This window comes from Gopherus evgoodei, chromosome 6 (genome assembly GCF_007399415.2).
Source record: "Gopherus evgoodei ecotype Sinaloan lineage chromosome 6, rGopEvg1_v1.p, whole genome shotgun sequence".
NCBI classification, from domain to species: domain Eukaryota; kingdom Metazoa; phylum Chordata; order Testudines; family Testudinidae; genus Gopherus; species Gopherus evgoodei.
The window spans coordinates 41,015,619-41,030,610 of record NC_044327.1 but is presented as its reverse complement, the minus strand read 5'-3'; the positions used below and the strand labels follow the sequence as shown (position 1 = coordinate 41,030,610).

The window sequence follows — 14,992 nt, the reverse complement described above, 5'->3', positions numbered from 1 at the left end:
CCCATTTTTCTACTTCAGTGGGTCTATCTATGCTCTGAATTTGGGTCTCTGATCATTCTTTATTAGTGATGTCAGTCTTTTTACCCATCCCAGAGCTGTGCCCTCTCTTTGGATTTCTTGCAACTGACCATTTTTGTTGGTGATTTTTTTTTTTTTAATATAATGTCTGGGGGTGCGGCGGAATACGTTTATTTTACTTGCTTTTGGCCTGGTTTTCTTTTTTCTTTCCAGACTTGCTGAGCATGTACAACCCTTAGGTCTCAATACTACCAGCTACTGAGCACTCTGTCCCTGATCTAGCAAAGCACATGGCTGCAATGGGATTCCTTGCATGCTTAATATTAAGAGGTTTGGCAAGTCAGGCCAGAGAGCACAGCACCTGCAGGTTGGAGTCCCCATTTTGCCGCACATTATGGGTGAACAGCATTTCTTAAAAATCAGGCCAGCTTTATATTTGCTATGCCACTAGTTGTTTTGGTGGAGGAAAAACTATGAAATTTCAAAACTATTTTGTGGACTAACTTTTTTGTTTAAAGTATGAAGTTATTTTTGAGTAACCCCACACTCCTTTGGAACACAAGGCTCAGCTTGTTAGTCCCAGGTTCCTACAAAACAACTTTCTCCTTGTTGGTGCTGAAGGAACAGTCCTTGATGTAGTAGAATGCGTTGTTGGCAGTTGTCTTGGAAGCTCAATGTTGTTTCCATTCTAGACCTCCTGGTGAGTGCAGAGAAATATAGGCAATTATACAGGCAAGCTTGCAAAGCAGGGCTCTGCATTAAACCTGTCCTGTGGAAAAATGGCCTGATGTTTTCCAATGTTGCATGAATCTTCAACAGTTTACAGATGTGTTCCAACACTGAAAGATGAAATCTACAAGCTTTTTGTGTGTGTGTGTGAATGTGCTAAACTTGCCACAAATGCCTGTTTCTCTTTTTGACATTTGTTAACTCTCTGTGAAGCTTTCTCATATAAAGCCTAGGAGGAAAGATTGTAGGTATAAATCTGCAAAAGTTTATAGCTTTCACTGATAATGGACTGATAGTTTATTTTACAGTATAGTGATCTCTTTAGGGTGTATGGCTAACTTTTTGTCCTGTTTTAATTGATTTAGTATTCAGGAAAAAACTAAACAGTATTTGCAGTCACTGAGAGATTGGCATGATGTTCCTCTTCAGTATTTTACTCACTTCTTGTTTGCTGGAGCTAAATAAGGCCCTAATCTTGCAAGTATTTATGCATATGAATAATTTTACATACTTGAGTTCAGTGGGATTACTCATTTGTATAAAGTTAGTCATGTCCATAAGAATTTGAAGGATTGGGGCCGAGGGTTCAGCTTTAAGATTTATTCTAGTCACAGGTTATTAATAGAAAATACTACTAGCATAGTCTGACTTTTTAAATAACCACAAATGCACATCTTGTCTTAAAGTTTCAGGTATACTTATAGGAAAAAATATCATAAGTATTAACTATTTAGAATTTAAAAAACTTCCTGCATATTAATCTGTGTTAAGACATTTAAAATTTGTCTTTAATTAAGATTGTTTTTTGTGTCTCATAAGTGGAGTTTGTTTAGGTATTAGATTTTTCTTCTTTGTGGTTTGATGTGTTACTGTGTGAAATGACAGCAGGATTTGTTGAGTATGTAGGCCACTATTGTATTAGAATTACATAACATTGTTGAGTGGTGGAAACTGATGAAAAGACTGGGATGCACAAAGTCCCCTAACAGATTATATACCCTGCAACAATGAAGACAGCTCAAGCTCTACAGAGAATGTGGGCATGTGCAGTGAAAAAGCTGAGGATTTTAAAAGGGCACGTGAGTTGTTTTTACATTATATCTTATCAGCCCTCCCTACACTTTCACGCCAGGTATTGTGGGTTTTTTTGTTTGTTTGTTTTAAGTGTGTGGTAACTCAGTAATAAGAAATTGTATAAATATGTGATAATTATCCGCGAGGGTTGTGTGTTCTGTACACAGTGTAATTTTTATTCTATCAAACTGTCATTCAAAATTTCCACCCCAGAATAGTTTTGTAATCAAGGGGCTACTGATCCATCTATTCCAGCTATTAAGGCATCTGTCACCTTGGTATCTGAGCACCACGAATATTTAAACAAATCCTAATAGTGATATTTTAATTAGAAGTATTGTATTGGCTGAAGTCACTACTGAACTCATACTGGCTAATTACAGTAAGTTTCATTTATATAGAAAACACCACAGTTCTAGTTGAAGGAAAACTTGAGTAAAGTCGCCAAACTTTTAGTAATTTGATAAATAAATAGGTTTCATTTCTTTTGCTTGTGCCTCTTGTCAGCAGTTCTTTCTGTGTGTGTGAGTAATGCAGGAACCATTGTGTTCCTGTGAGATTTTTTTAAAAGAAACAAATACCATAGTTTCCCTTTGCATTTCTTTCCCGCTAGCCAATGACATGAAAAAGTCTCAAGGATAAAAGGTGCTTTTCTCTTGGTGCATTTAGAGTAGAGACCCATCTTCTGCCTTAGGATAATGATTTCTAACAAAGCAGGAATTTTGTTCCTGTGATAGAGGGTTAAATCCTAGTTCTGATACAATCAGAGCTCCTCAGCTGGTGATTTCTAACATTCGTAGTCTTTCTGTCCCTCTCATTCTCCTTCTTTCCATTAATCTGTCAGTATTGGTTAGCATCTCAGCCCTGGCAAGCAGCAGTACATTTTATAATGTTCAAGAGATTATTAGTTGGAGATTTAGGGCAGTGCAGATGTTTTCAGGGTCTGATAGACTACCAAGGTGACCATTCAATACGGTGCATTGTATAGCTTGTGTAATTTTATCAGTATGTCAGGAACTATCAATATGTCAAGTTCTCCTATCTTGGTAATAGATTTGTCTTTCCCTAATTTTTTTTCACGACCAGCTAACACATTTCTAAGCATAACTGTCCTCGTCCACGTACACTGATCTGCTCAGGCTCCACTGCTGGCAGTCTACCAGATAGCTGTGAAGAGACCTCGCTGCTGGGTGTTCAGCCTCCAGAGTCTGAACGAAGTCCAGGCACAGTCTCAAGGTGCAGATCCTGTCTAGCACCCTGTCCTGACAGCTGTGACCATGTGGTCTCCAGCCCAGACCCCGGAGCCAGTGCTAGCCCCTCTGAATACTGCTGTATCTTTACACACCTTCTCCCAGAACTCTTCCCAAAGTTTACATTTTCAAGGGGCCACATGGTGCATATATACACACAGACACTTTGCCCAGAAATCTACCATAGAATTGCTCTTTATTTAATCATGAGACATGTACAGATCTGTTTAAAAAAAAAAAATCATAAACCCTACATGCATTTCCCTGCCTCCGTTTCCTCATCGCTCTAGAGCATTCTTTGGGCTCAGCTCAGGGTACGTTCAACGTCCTTGTGTTCTAACACATGGCTTGTGTTCTGGAACATGGAGCCTTCTCCCTAGGTCAGCTTTCTTCTTCTGACCTTGGCCAATCTATTCCTTTCCTTTCCATCACCGGACACCTTAATATGCCCAGGGCCGGCCTCAGAATCTTAAGGGGAGGGACAGTAAGACTATTTGAAATATACACCAAATTTAACTGACTGACTCATTTTACACTAAAAATGTTTTGGCTGTTCGGTGGGAGGAGTCCTTTAGATTTTACCACTGCCGGCCCACAGCCTGTTGCTGCAGAAATTGAGCCCAGCTGCTTGTCCTTCCAAATTTAGAGATCACTTGATATCTACTCACATTTTTAAGGCTCTTTTCAAGGGAAACTGCTAGATGGAAATGACAGCTGAGATCCCCTGCCCCCAAGCCAGTACTGCATATAGTTTAAAAACAAACAAACTGGAAAAGCAGAACAGAAGACGCATCAGTTCCCAAGGGTTTTTTTCTGTACAGGATTCTCCCACATGTTGGAATAAGGTAGACAGAGACAACAAAGTAGCAACTAGCAGCAGCAATTTAACTGTCTAGTTATACTGGCCAGCTGGTGACACGGGAATAGCTGGAAGCACCATTATTTGACAGATGATGATTTCACTGACCATGTGTTTCAGCAAGTAGGTTAATCTACTCAACCCCAGGCAAGAATGCTTTAATAGTAATGATTTTAACTCCGTAACTCTTTCTCTGTCTGTCTCTGTCACTATCTCTCTGTCACTAGGCTAGAGGAGAAGACAGATGTTTAAAAATATTTCTATAGGTTTTAACACTAGCTCCTCTCCTCCATAAAATCTCTGCTTTGACTTTTATAGTGTATTTTTGCTAGTTATAGTTCTAGATCTTGATTTGTAGGATCTGCTGATTTCTGAATTAGAAAACTTAGATTATCTATCCATTTTTAGAGAGGCAGTATTGGTGCATTATTAACATAAATATGCTTGTATTGGTGTATGCTAAGCTGTATTTCTGTGTTATAAACTGTTTGATAAGAGTGGAGAATATTTTGGGTGTTCCTTAAATAATGCTTGGAGCAGGGACTATAAGCTTTTTTCATCCAGTGACCCCATAGCAAAACATGACCTCCTTGTCCCCTTCAGGTATACCCAGAATCGGCTGTGTGAATTCTTTTCTTTTCCTGTGACACTTCATGGGGTCTTTGACCATCCAAGAGAACAGAAACAACTGTGTGCTTAATGGTCTGCTGCTGCAATAAAACAACTGTACTGGAAACATTGGATGCACTTCAAAATAGTTAAGATGGGGATAGTCTAATAGAGGTGGACTGATTGTAGTTAACTGTATTTCTAAAAACACTATGGTTACGTACTTCCTTCCTTCACTTCTACCCCTTTCTTGGTTAGTTGTTAAAGGTGGTCAAAGTTCTATTTAAACCATTTTTCTATGGAAAACTGGGTTTTTGTGTAGTGGTATTTTTGCTTTCCATGAAACATGTCTACTTTCAGTTGAAAAACTGAAATGAACATCTTTTTTGTTCATAAACAGAAAATTTCCATTCAGAAATGCAACTTCGGTGCCCCATGGGATTGGTAGTTTGGGTACCTCATGCTCCCATTTTTCTCTGTGGGCCAGAGGTTACATCTCCTCTTTGCGCAGCAGCCATGTGATTTCTCTGAACCACAGCGTCTCAGCAAGAAGGGAGACCGTCGTGCATTGTGGGAGATGTAATCCAGCCAAATCTGTTACCCTGGCTCCCTAACATCAGTGCTGAGTTTTTCTTATTTTCTTAGGTTTGGATGCTTTTTTTTTCCTTCCTAAAATGTATTGCTGCTAAATTAGGGTCTCAGGGAGGGGGTTTCCACTTGTAAATACTCCTTTTTAGCACTGGAATCTTATTAACTATGATGTAGAATTCAAAGGTCAGATTTCCAGTTATTGATTAGGAATGTATTCTAAATTGCCCTTGGTCTTGAATTTGCAGTATTTTGTCCATTTTCAGAATCCAGACAGTTAATGGCAATATGTTATGATTTATTTTGTATTGGCCCAGGGAATGTTCACTGCACAGGGTGTTACCAGTGTGTATGTACATACATACGTGGGTGCACATGGGAAACAGGAGAGATTCCAGAAGACTGGAAAAGGGCAAATATGGTGCCTATCTATAAAAAGGGAAATAAAAACAACCCAGGAAACTACAGACCACTTAGTTTCACTTCTGTGCCAGGGAAGATAACAGAGCAAGTAATTAAGGAAATCATCTGCAAACACTTGGAAGGTGGTAAGGTGATAGGGAACAGCCAGCATGGATTTGTAAAGAACAAATCATGTCAAACCAATCGGATAGCTTTCTTTGATAGGATAACGAGTCTTGTGGATAAGGGAGAAGCGGTGGATGTGGTATACCTAGACTTTAGTAAGGCATTTGATACGGTCTCCCATGATATTCTTATCAATAAACTAGGCAAATACAATATAAGGTGGGTGCATAACTGGCTGGATAACCATACTCAGAGTGTAGTTATTAATGGTTCCCAATCTTGCTGGAAAGGTATAACAAGTGGGGTTCTGCAGCAGTCTGTTTTGGGACCAGCTCTGTTCAATATCTTCATCAACGACTTAGATATTGGCATAGAGAGTACACTTATTAAGTTTGCAGATGATGCCAAACTGGGAGGGATTGCAACTGCTTTGGAGGATAGGGTCATAACTCAAAATTATCTGGACAAATTGGAGAAATGGTCTGAGGTAAACAGGATGAAGTTTAGTAAAGACAAATCCTAAGTGCTCCACTTAGGAAGAAACAATCAATTTCACACATACAGAATTGGAAGAGACTGTCTAGGAAGGAGTATGGCAGAAAGGGATCTAACAGTTATAGTGGACCTGCTGTTGCAGAAAAAAGCAAACATGATTCTAGGAAGCATTAACAGGTGTGTTGTGAGCAAAACATGAGAAATCATTCTTCCACTCTACTCTGCGCTGGTTAGGCCTCAACTGTAATATTGTGTCCAATTCTGGGCACCGCATTTCAAGAAAGATGTGGAGAAATTGGAGAGGGTCCAGAGAAACACAACAAGAATGATTAAAGGTCTAGAGAACATAACCTATGGAGGAAGGCTGAAAGAATTGAGTTTGTTCCGTTTGGAAAAGAGAAGACTGAGAGGGGACATGATAGCAGTTTTCAGGTATCTAAAAGGGTGTCATCAGGAGGAGGGAGAAAACTTGTTCATCTTCACCTCTAAGGATAGAACAAGAAGCAGTGGGCTTAAATTGCAGCAAAGGAGGTTTAGGTTGGACATCAGGAAAAAGTTCCTAACTGTCAAGGTGGTTAAACACTGGAATAAACTACCTAGAGAGGTTGCAGAATCTCCTTTTCTGCAGATATTTAAGAATAGGTTAGATAAATGTCTATCCAGGATGGTCTAGACAGTATTGGTCCTGCCGTGGGGGCAGTGGACTGGACTCAGGCCATGTCTACATCTAAAATTTTGCAGCGCTGGTTGTTACAGCTGTATTAGTACAGCTGTATAGGGCCAGCGCTGCAGAGTGGCCACACTTACAGCAACCAGCGCTGCAAGTGGTGTTAGATGTGGCCATACTGCAGCGCTGTTGGGCGGCTTCAAGGGGGGTTCCGGGAACGCGAGAGCAAACCGGGAAAGACCAGCTTCGCCGCGGTTTGCTCTCGCGTTCCCGGAGCCACCCAGCAAACCGCAGGGAAGGAGACCTGCTTGCTCGGGGTTCCGGGAACGAGAGAGCAAACCGGGAAAGGAGACCAGCTTCGCCGCGGTTTGCTCTCGCGTTCCCAGAGCCACCCAGCAAACCGCAGGGAAGGAGACCTGCTTGCTCGGGGTTCCGGGAACGAGAGAGCAAACCGGGAAAGGAGACCAGCTTGATTACCAGAGGCTTCCTCCTTCCACGGAGGTCAAGAAAAGCGCTGGTAAGTGTCTACATTGGATTAACAGCGCTGGATCACCAGCGCTGGATCCTCTACACCCGAGACAAAACGGGAGTACGGCCAGCGCTGCAAACAGGGAGTTGCAGCGCTGGTGGTGCCCTGCAGATGTGTACACCTTCAAAGTTGCAGCGCTGTAACTCCCTCACCAGCGCTGCAACTTTCTGATGTAGACAAGCCCTTAGTGACCTCTCGAGGTCCCTTCTAGCCCTACAATCTATGAATCTATATATATATAACCTGCTAAATTCTAATATACATTCCCTCTGCAATTTATTTTGGTTAGTCTCATTGTCATTTGACATAAAAACAAATGTGTTCTGTAGCCGACTCCATCGAATACTTAAAATAGTTGTTTCAAAAGTTTCTGAAATGGGATCTTCCAGACTTTATTTTGGGGTAGTTATTTGTATATGTTGCTTGTTGGTTAATTGCTTTTTGGTTTTTGTGTAACAGGCCCCAGGCATGGAAGAGCTGATATGGGAACAGTACACTGTGACCTTACAAAAGGTGAGAGCTTGTGTTTATATTTTTAGTTTTCAAATGCTCTATTGCTGCTTTTATTTTAAACATTTGCTACTGCAATTTTTATTAACCTATTTGGAGCTGAAACTTGGTTAAAAGACTCCATTAAAATTCCATCTTTATTACTGTTCATTTTTGAGCAGTGATAGTCTAAATGCAGTATGTACCAGCCAAATAGATAAATGTGTAATTGACTAACATAATACAAAAACAGGATAACTCTGTTAGCAGATACGGTTACCAGGAGTACTTCATAATCTCAGATGTGGAGCTGCATTGCAAATACTTTGAGAAATCAATGGAAATGTATACCATTATACTGAAGGGTAGAATCTGATGTAAAAAATATTGTAATCATGATTAATGCTGCGATTCTGTCATGGAGGTTGTGGAAGTCACGGATTCTATGACTTTCCGTGACCACGGATTCTATGACTTTCCGTGACTTTCCATGACTTCTGCAGCTGCATGGCTGATGCAGCTGACCCTGGGAAGTGCTCAAGCATCAGCAGTCCTGGGGGCCGCCGGAGCAGCAACCCTGGGGATTGCCAGAGCATCAGTTCCAGGGACAGCCCTGGGGATTGCCCAAACAGCAGTGGCCCCGGGGGTGACTGGGGCGGCGGCCCCAGAGGCCGCCAGGAGAGCAGTCCCCAGGGCCTCAGAGCAGCAGGCCACCAGAGGCAGTCAGCCCTCAGCTCTGGAGCAGTGGGGCCTAGGAGCAAAGATTTAGTCATGGGTATTTATAGTAAAAGTCACGGACAGGTCATGACTGTGAATTTTTGTTTATTGCCTATGACCTTTACTAAAAATACCAATAACTAAATCTTAGTCTTAATCATAATTATCAAATGCATATGCTGCTATTACATAAGGGGCTAGTACAACATGTACAACTCTCATTTTTCCTGTATTAAAGGCAATGTCAGATATTTTAGCTTTTGAAAACAAATTTTATTTCTGTACATTTTGGGGATTGCAAGGATGGTTCTACACACTTCTGCATTGCCTGGATGTTCCAGGCCCCAGAGCAGAATAGAGCAGTTCCGATGATGTTCTCTCTCTGTCCTGCCTGATTCTGGCCCCCACAGGCCATTTGGATGGCCAGGGATCAGCTAAGGGTTGCAGCTTACTTACCCTACAATTTAGTGCCTGCTCTGCTCAAATGAGGCAGAGGTCCTACAGACAACAGCCTCCTTCACAACACAACTCCTAATTCATTCACAGAGCATCATCCCTCCTGTACCCTGAATAAAGCAAGAGTCTAATAATTTTGTGCTAATTATTACAAATGCAAAACCACTTCAAAAACCCACACTTAAATACAATGGTTAAATTCAGTCAAGAAATGCAATAGTTGGGGATTGGATAGTAATGTTTACTTGGCTGCACTGCCCATCCTATGTGCCTTTGATGGTACATTTTCACTTTGTTATATCCACACCAAAGTACACATTTAACTGGAAAAACAGGAATAGAAAATACTGTAACACACAACATGCTTTAGTTAACATTGTTCCCATTGGGCCAAGTTGTGTCAGTTTATACCATCTAAGGCTGCTGCCCAAATGGTCTAGAGCTTGTTGAGATAACAAGCGCCATTAGCTCTGTCAGTGGATCAAGTCTTAATTCTGTGCTGTTTTTAGCTTGAGGCCTCCTGAACCTGGCCAGTGTCAGCCAAGGCTCAGTGAGTGCAATCAACTTCATAAAACTATTTATTGGCCTTCCCCTGCTCCTATTGAGAGAACTGAGTTTTGCCACTGCTGTCGGTGGGATATGGCTAGCACAGAAAGGGCTGTGAAATACATAAATTAAACTGAAAAACTAGAGAGGAAAAAAATCTTTTCTTTAATGTTTCAGTTATAGTGAACTTTTGATGGAACAAGTAACGTTTAGGTTTTGTTTTTTTTAAATAAACCAGACAGAAATGTGACTTAAATTGTTCCTTTAAATATAGCAGATGCTACTGGCTTTCCAGCTGTTCTAAATGATCAATATGTGTACACACGCACACACACTGAGTATAGAGTGTGTGTGTGTGTACACGCACGTGTGTGTGTGTGTGTGTGTGTGTGTGAGACCATATATACTGCACCACTTTGTTGTACTTCTCTGCATTCAGGATTTACTGGTGTTCTGGTTTAGATACAAGTCTTGCTTCCTTTTTCATTGCCCCAGTATATGCTTTTCTGGTTTACATTCAAGCATTCCAAAAGCCTCATGTTATGACAGCCTACCATTTCTTCAGAGGCAGGTTTGGCATAGATACCTCATTATCTATTAATCCACTGCTTGGGGGGGGTGGATGGTGACACCAAACACTTAATACACGCTTGTAGCTTTATTTTATCAGCAACAATTTTGCATGGTCTTTCATGAAGTAGTAATTAGAATTTAGCTAGCGTTGCATGTTCAGTTGTTAATTGCTAGAAAAACTGCTCCAGGGTCTGGAGCATTCTAATCAACTGCAGCTCTCTACTCGGCAGTTAATTCAGTGTGAATTGTTAGCATTGGTGGGAAAAAACAAGAGATCGCACAGGAAACAGCAAGTCCTCTTATCATTTTTATTGGTCACAGGATGACATGCCTGCTTGGTTTTTGACTTTCACAATGGAAACTTCAAATTGGTTACTTTGTGGATTGTTTTTTCATTCTAGTTCATGCAACGCTTCATCTGAACTGCATTTTTCTATCTGAAGTGAGTGTTGCTGGGATGACAGTCTGTTGGCTTAATCATAATTTCTGACTCCATGTTGAAATGTAATCGTGTTCAGTTCTGTTTTATGTATGTGTGGGTTTGGTTTTTTTTAGGATTCAAAAAGAGGGTTTGGGATTGCAGTTTCCGGTGGCAGAGACAACCCTCATTTTGAAAACGGCGAAACGTCCATAGTTATCTCAGATGTCCTCCCAGGTGGCCCAGCAGATGGATTACTCCAGTAAGTGTGCTTCCATATATCCTCCATGACTGGAATGTTTTGCAGATAAAGGTGCAGGTTTGATTTGAGAGCCTGCCCCAGTGATTTGATCCAGGCTGTTTGTTTCTGTAGATTTTTGTGTGTCAGCTGTCCATATTTTAAATGAAATCATACCTCTTTTTTTCTTTATCTCATAAACAAGTTAATCTACTTTAATGGTGGTATATTGTATTGTTCTATACATAAGCATGTCGTCTTTGTGTTTTTAAGAAAAAAAACTTTAACAGGGCATTACTTCTCATGGCAGCCTTCTTCACATACACAGTGTCCTTGTTGACAGCTTTCAAAGCTTTCAACATTATAATGTTGGCCCTTAACACAATAATATCTTAAGCAATTTGCCTCCACATTTAATATGTTTGCATGATGTCTTCATTTAGGCATTGTCTGCACTAGATCTGTTTTCCTGGAACTTTCCATTATTTATGCTGCTTGTGTAGCTCCACCAGCCGTAGCAATGTGGGGATGCTAAATGTAGACCAGCCAACAGTGACTGCCTCTGTTTTAGCGACTGTGTCATCTAGAACTACTGTGACCAGGGTCAGACAACACAGAAGTTAAAATGCCAATGGCATTATCTATGCTCGGGCGACTTACTTGTGGAGTTGTGGTGATGAGAAATTTTACAGAAAAAAGGTTGTTCACATCCCCCTGGGGATTAATCTTTTTTCCCTCTAAAATTTATCTAGTTGCTCATATTCACCTAGATTAGCTAGGGGTTAATGTCCAGAGTGCGATTTATTTTTATTTTTATTTTTTTGGCTAGCACGGTTGGTTTACAACAGAAAAATCTTCTTCCAGAGTGAGCAGGAGAACTGTACAATAACCTTGCCAAGAACTGTAAGCAAACAGTTCTTGACAACATTTGTGGAATGTTGTGGCTATAACAATTCAAGCCATAGCATCAGGTGGAATAAAGGCTGTAGTTCTAATGTGGCTGTGGAAACCTCTGCTGGAGGTAAAATTCTTAAAATGTGTGTCATGGTTTAAAAGAATGCACCCATTGACCCTTAACAGATTTTGTAAGTTATTGTTTACAGTGTTGTAGCCATGTATTCATGAACTGAATAGACACACTGGTTTTATGGCTTATTACAACAATCTGTAATCCACTCACACACACACACCTCTGTCTTTCCCCCTTCCCCTTTTCTTTCCCCCCTATAACTGGAGGGGTGTTAATGGACCATTTGACCTTGAATGGTCCCTTGGAATATATGCTTATGCTAAACAATCTGTTCCACCTTATATTTAGCTGTGACAGTCTGAGTACCCACCCCAGACCTGAAGAAGAGCTCTGTGTAGCTCAAAAGCTTCTCTCTCTCACCAACAGAAGTTGGTCCAGTAAAATATATCACCTCACCCACCTTGTCTTGTAAGTTATTGTTGATCATGGAGTCAGCACATCAATCACACAGAGACATTTAAACCAAAAACCACCAACAATCAATGAATTGTTAAAACTGGAAGAAGGCTTCAGCATGTGGCCTTATTTAAGCTATTCCAATTTATATAAACTAATATGGATGTTTAAGAATAGCTTGTGTTCTGTTTTTTGTTAGTGAATGCACAGAACGTTTAGAACAAAAGTGGAATTTAATTTGAAAATTACAAGATGTCCCTTCTAATCCATCATGTACTTCTTTTGTAGAGAAAATGACCGGGTGGTCATGGTTAATGGGACCCCAATGGAAAATGTTCCCCATTCTTTTGCAGTTCAGCAGTTAAGAAAAAGTGGGAAAGTGGCTGCCATTGTAAGTTAACAATTACTAATTCTTTGCATTATAGTTGTACCTATAACCCCAACCAAGATCAGTACCTGCCGTGCTAGGTGTATACACTAGTTCATACACACAGTAAAACCTTCCATGTCTTAAAGAACTTGCAATTTAAATAAAAAAGCCAAACTCTGTGTGGGGAGAGGAGAATATTATCCCTGTTTTACAGATGGAGAACTGAAGCAAGCGGGGAGGGATTAGGTGACGTGTCCAGTGTAACAAAAGGAGCCTGTCTGTGGCAGAGCAGGAAAATGAGCTCAGATCTCCTGAATCTTAGTGCTGTGTCTTAACCATATGACCAACCACAGTTAATGTCTCTGTTGTTGCCTTTCTTTCTGCCTTTCTTTCTTTCTGCCTTTCTTTCTTTCTGCCTTTCTATGGAGATGACATGCTGTGCCCTGTACAAGACACACAATGTACAGTCCCTTTCCAAAGAGCTTACATCGGAACAGGCTTAGCACGTGTTTCTTACCTCCCTTAACTAGAGAATATTGTTTGCTTGGGCACAGCACAGTTTTTAGAAGCTTTTTAAAAAAATTACTTTGTTTATCAACTTATGCCCTTAAAGCAATTTAAAAAACCAAAACACACTTGCTCTGTTTCGATGGATGAAACTAAGGGGATGTTTCTAACAACCAACATAGAATTTTAACCATATCACTTCACAGTGTTCTGAAAACAAAGCTTCTTGAACAATAAGCTGCTTAGAGGCTCTTGCTTTTATGACGTAGCATTTGAGATTTTCAGCATTTGGAATATGATTTAAAATGGATGTTGAGAGAGGTGCTGTTCTCTTCTTTGTTTTTGTTTTGTGTTTAATACAAACAGGTAGTGAAAAGACCACGGAAAGTGCAGCTCACCGCTCTAAGGAGAAGCCCTTCTCTTGACCATGATGATAGAGCTTTCGATATACTGGATGACCCAGCAGAGTTTGATGGCAGGAGTGCTCGAAGTGGCTATAGTGATCGGAGCTGGCATAGCGGCCATGGAGGTCGCAGCCAAAGCTGGGGAAACAGCCCTGATAGGAGCTACCGAAGAGATCAAGATAGAGGGCGCAACTACAGCAGAGACCACAGCAGGGAACGCAGCTACAGCCGAGATGGAAGTCGTGGCAGGAGCATCGACAGGGAGAGAAGTTTGGACCGAGAACGCAGAAGAGACCGGAGCAGAGGCAGGAGCATCGACAGGGAGAGAAGCTTGGACCGAGAACACAGACGAGACCGGAGCAGGGGCAGGAGCATCGACAGGGATGATGGCTATGAACGTGGTGCTGGTGACTACAGCCCACCCAGGGATTACAGTTACAGACATCAGCCTGACCCTAGATACGACAAGGAAGCAAGGAGTCATAGTCGAGACAGACTGAATTCCCACAGCCCCTTGCTTGAACCACGACGCCAACATGGCTACCCAGGACAACAGTACCAGGATAGACCTATCAGTGTTCTCCTAACAAAAAGCAAACCGAATGAAGGTAGCCGTGGGGGGGGAGGTGGAAAATGCTTCTGGTGAAGGGATGGGAAAATGCTGTTCTTTCCATTGGCTATTGGGTGGGTGGGTGGCTCTAATACTCTACGTACAACTGTTTACCTACATTCTTCCTCCACTGCCTTACCATTGTGTATGGGTGCCATCTACTCTTTGTCCTTGGACATGGGACTTCCTCCTTGCCTGTGCAATCCACTGCTCTAGTCTCTCTGGGTCACTGTGCACTCTCGTTCTTTCCTCCTGTGAGCTCACTACCCTTCCAGTTCTGTTGGAATCCATGACTTTTTGAACATGGTTAAATTTACACCAAAGTTAAATTTATACCTGGCACTTATAGATTAAAGAGAACATGCTGCATCCTGTCTTTTAGTGTTTGGTTTAGTTTAGGTTATTTGCTTTAGTGGAAGGCAGGCAAGGTTTCCAAAAGTATAGTTTGGGTGAAATGGGTTGATACGTGCACCTCTAATGGCTCAGGTTCTGGTTCAAACTAGAACTAGTTCATTCATCATTAGAGTAATTAAAAAGTAAACTTTTAGCAAAACATTGGAGGGTGCACGGGTGTGTGTGGGGGGGATGATTTTAATAGTATCACAAAAATACATATGTCGTTGCAACAAAACTACACTTTAAATTGGGTTATGTCAGGATTTCAGTTTATAAATCCTGTCTTCCTGGGATTTATAGAAATCCATTGCATGGGGGCACTTGGCATATTGTAAATTGTCTCTCCAAACCTGTTCTTCTAAATCTGGAACACACCACTGCATCTATCATAATAGCATTGGTGGAGGGGGGGAGGCTTATGCTTTTTTTTAAATAAAAATTAATTTTGCACATGACAGGATCACTTTCATTATGAGTTTACAAAAAAAAATTATGC

The 14,992-nt window shown here is 41.1% G+C and overlaps 1 protein-coding gene across 6 annotated transcripts in view; it reads left to right on the top strand.

The window, feature by feature from the left end:
• The window catches only part of TJP2 (tight junction protein 2), a 95,060-nt gene that overhangs the window by 58,237 nt on the left and 21,831 nt on the right, over positions 1–14,992 (top strand). For all 6 annotated transcript variants that reach the window (XM_030568057.1, XM_030568056.1, XM_030568054.1 and 3 more), the window contains 4 exons: positions 7,806–7,859; positions 10,683–10,807; positions 12,498–12,600; positions 13,453–14,098. In XM_030568057.1, the coding sequence (XP_030423917.1) occupies positions 7,815–7,859; positions 10,683–10,807; positions 12,498–12,600; positions 13,453–14,098 (919 nt within the window). In that variant the 5' untranslated portion in view covers positions 7,806–7,814. The remainder of the gene's footprint in view (positions 1–7,805; positions 7,860–10,682; positions 10,808–12,497; positions 12,601–13,452; positions 14,099–14,992) is intronic.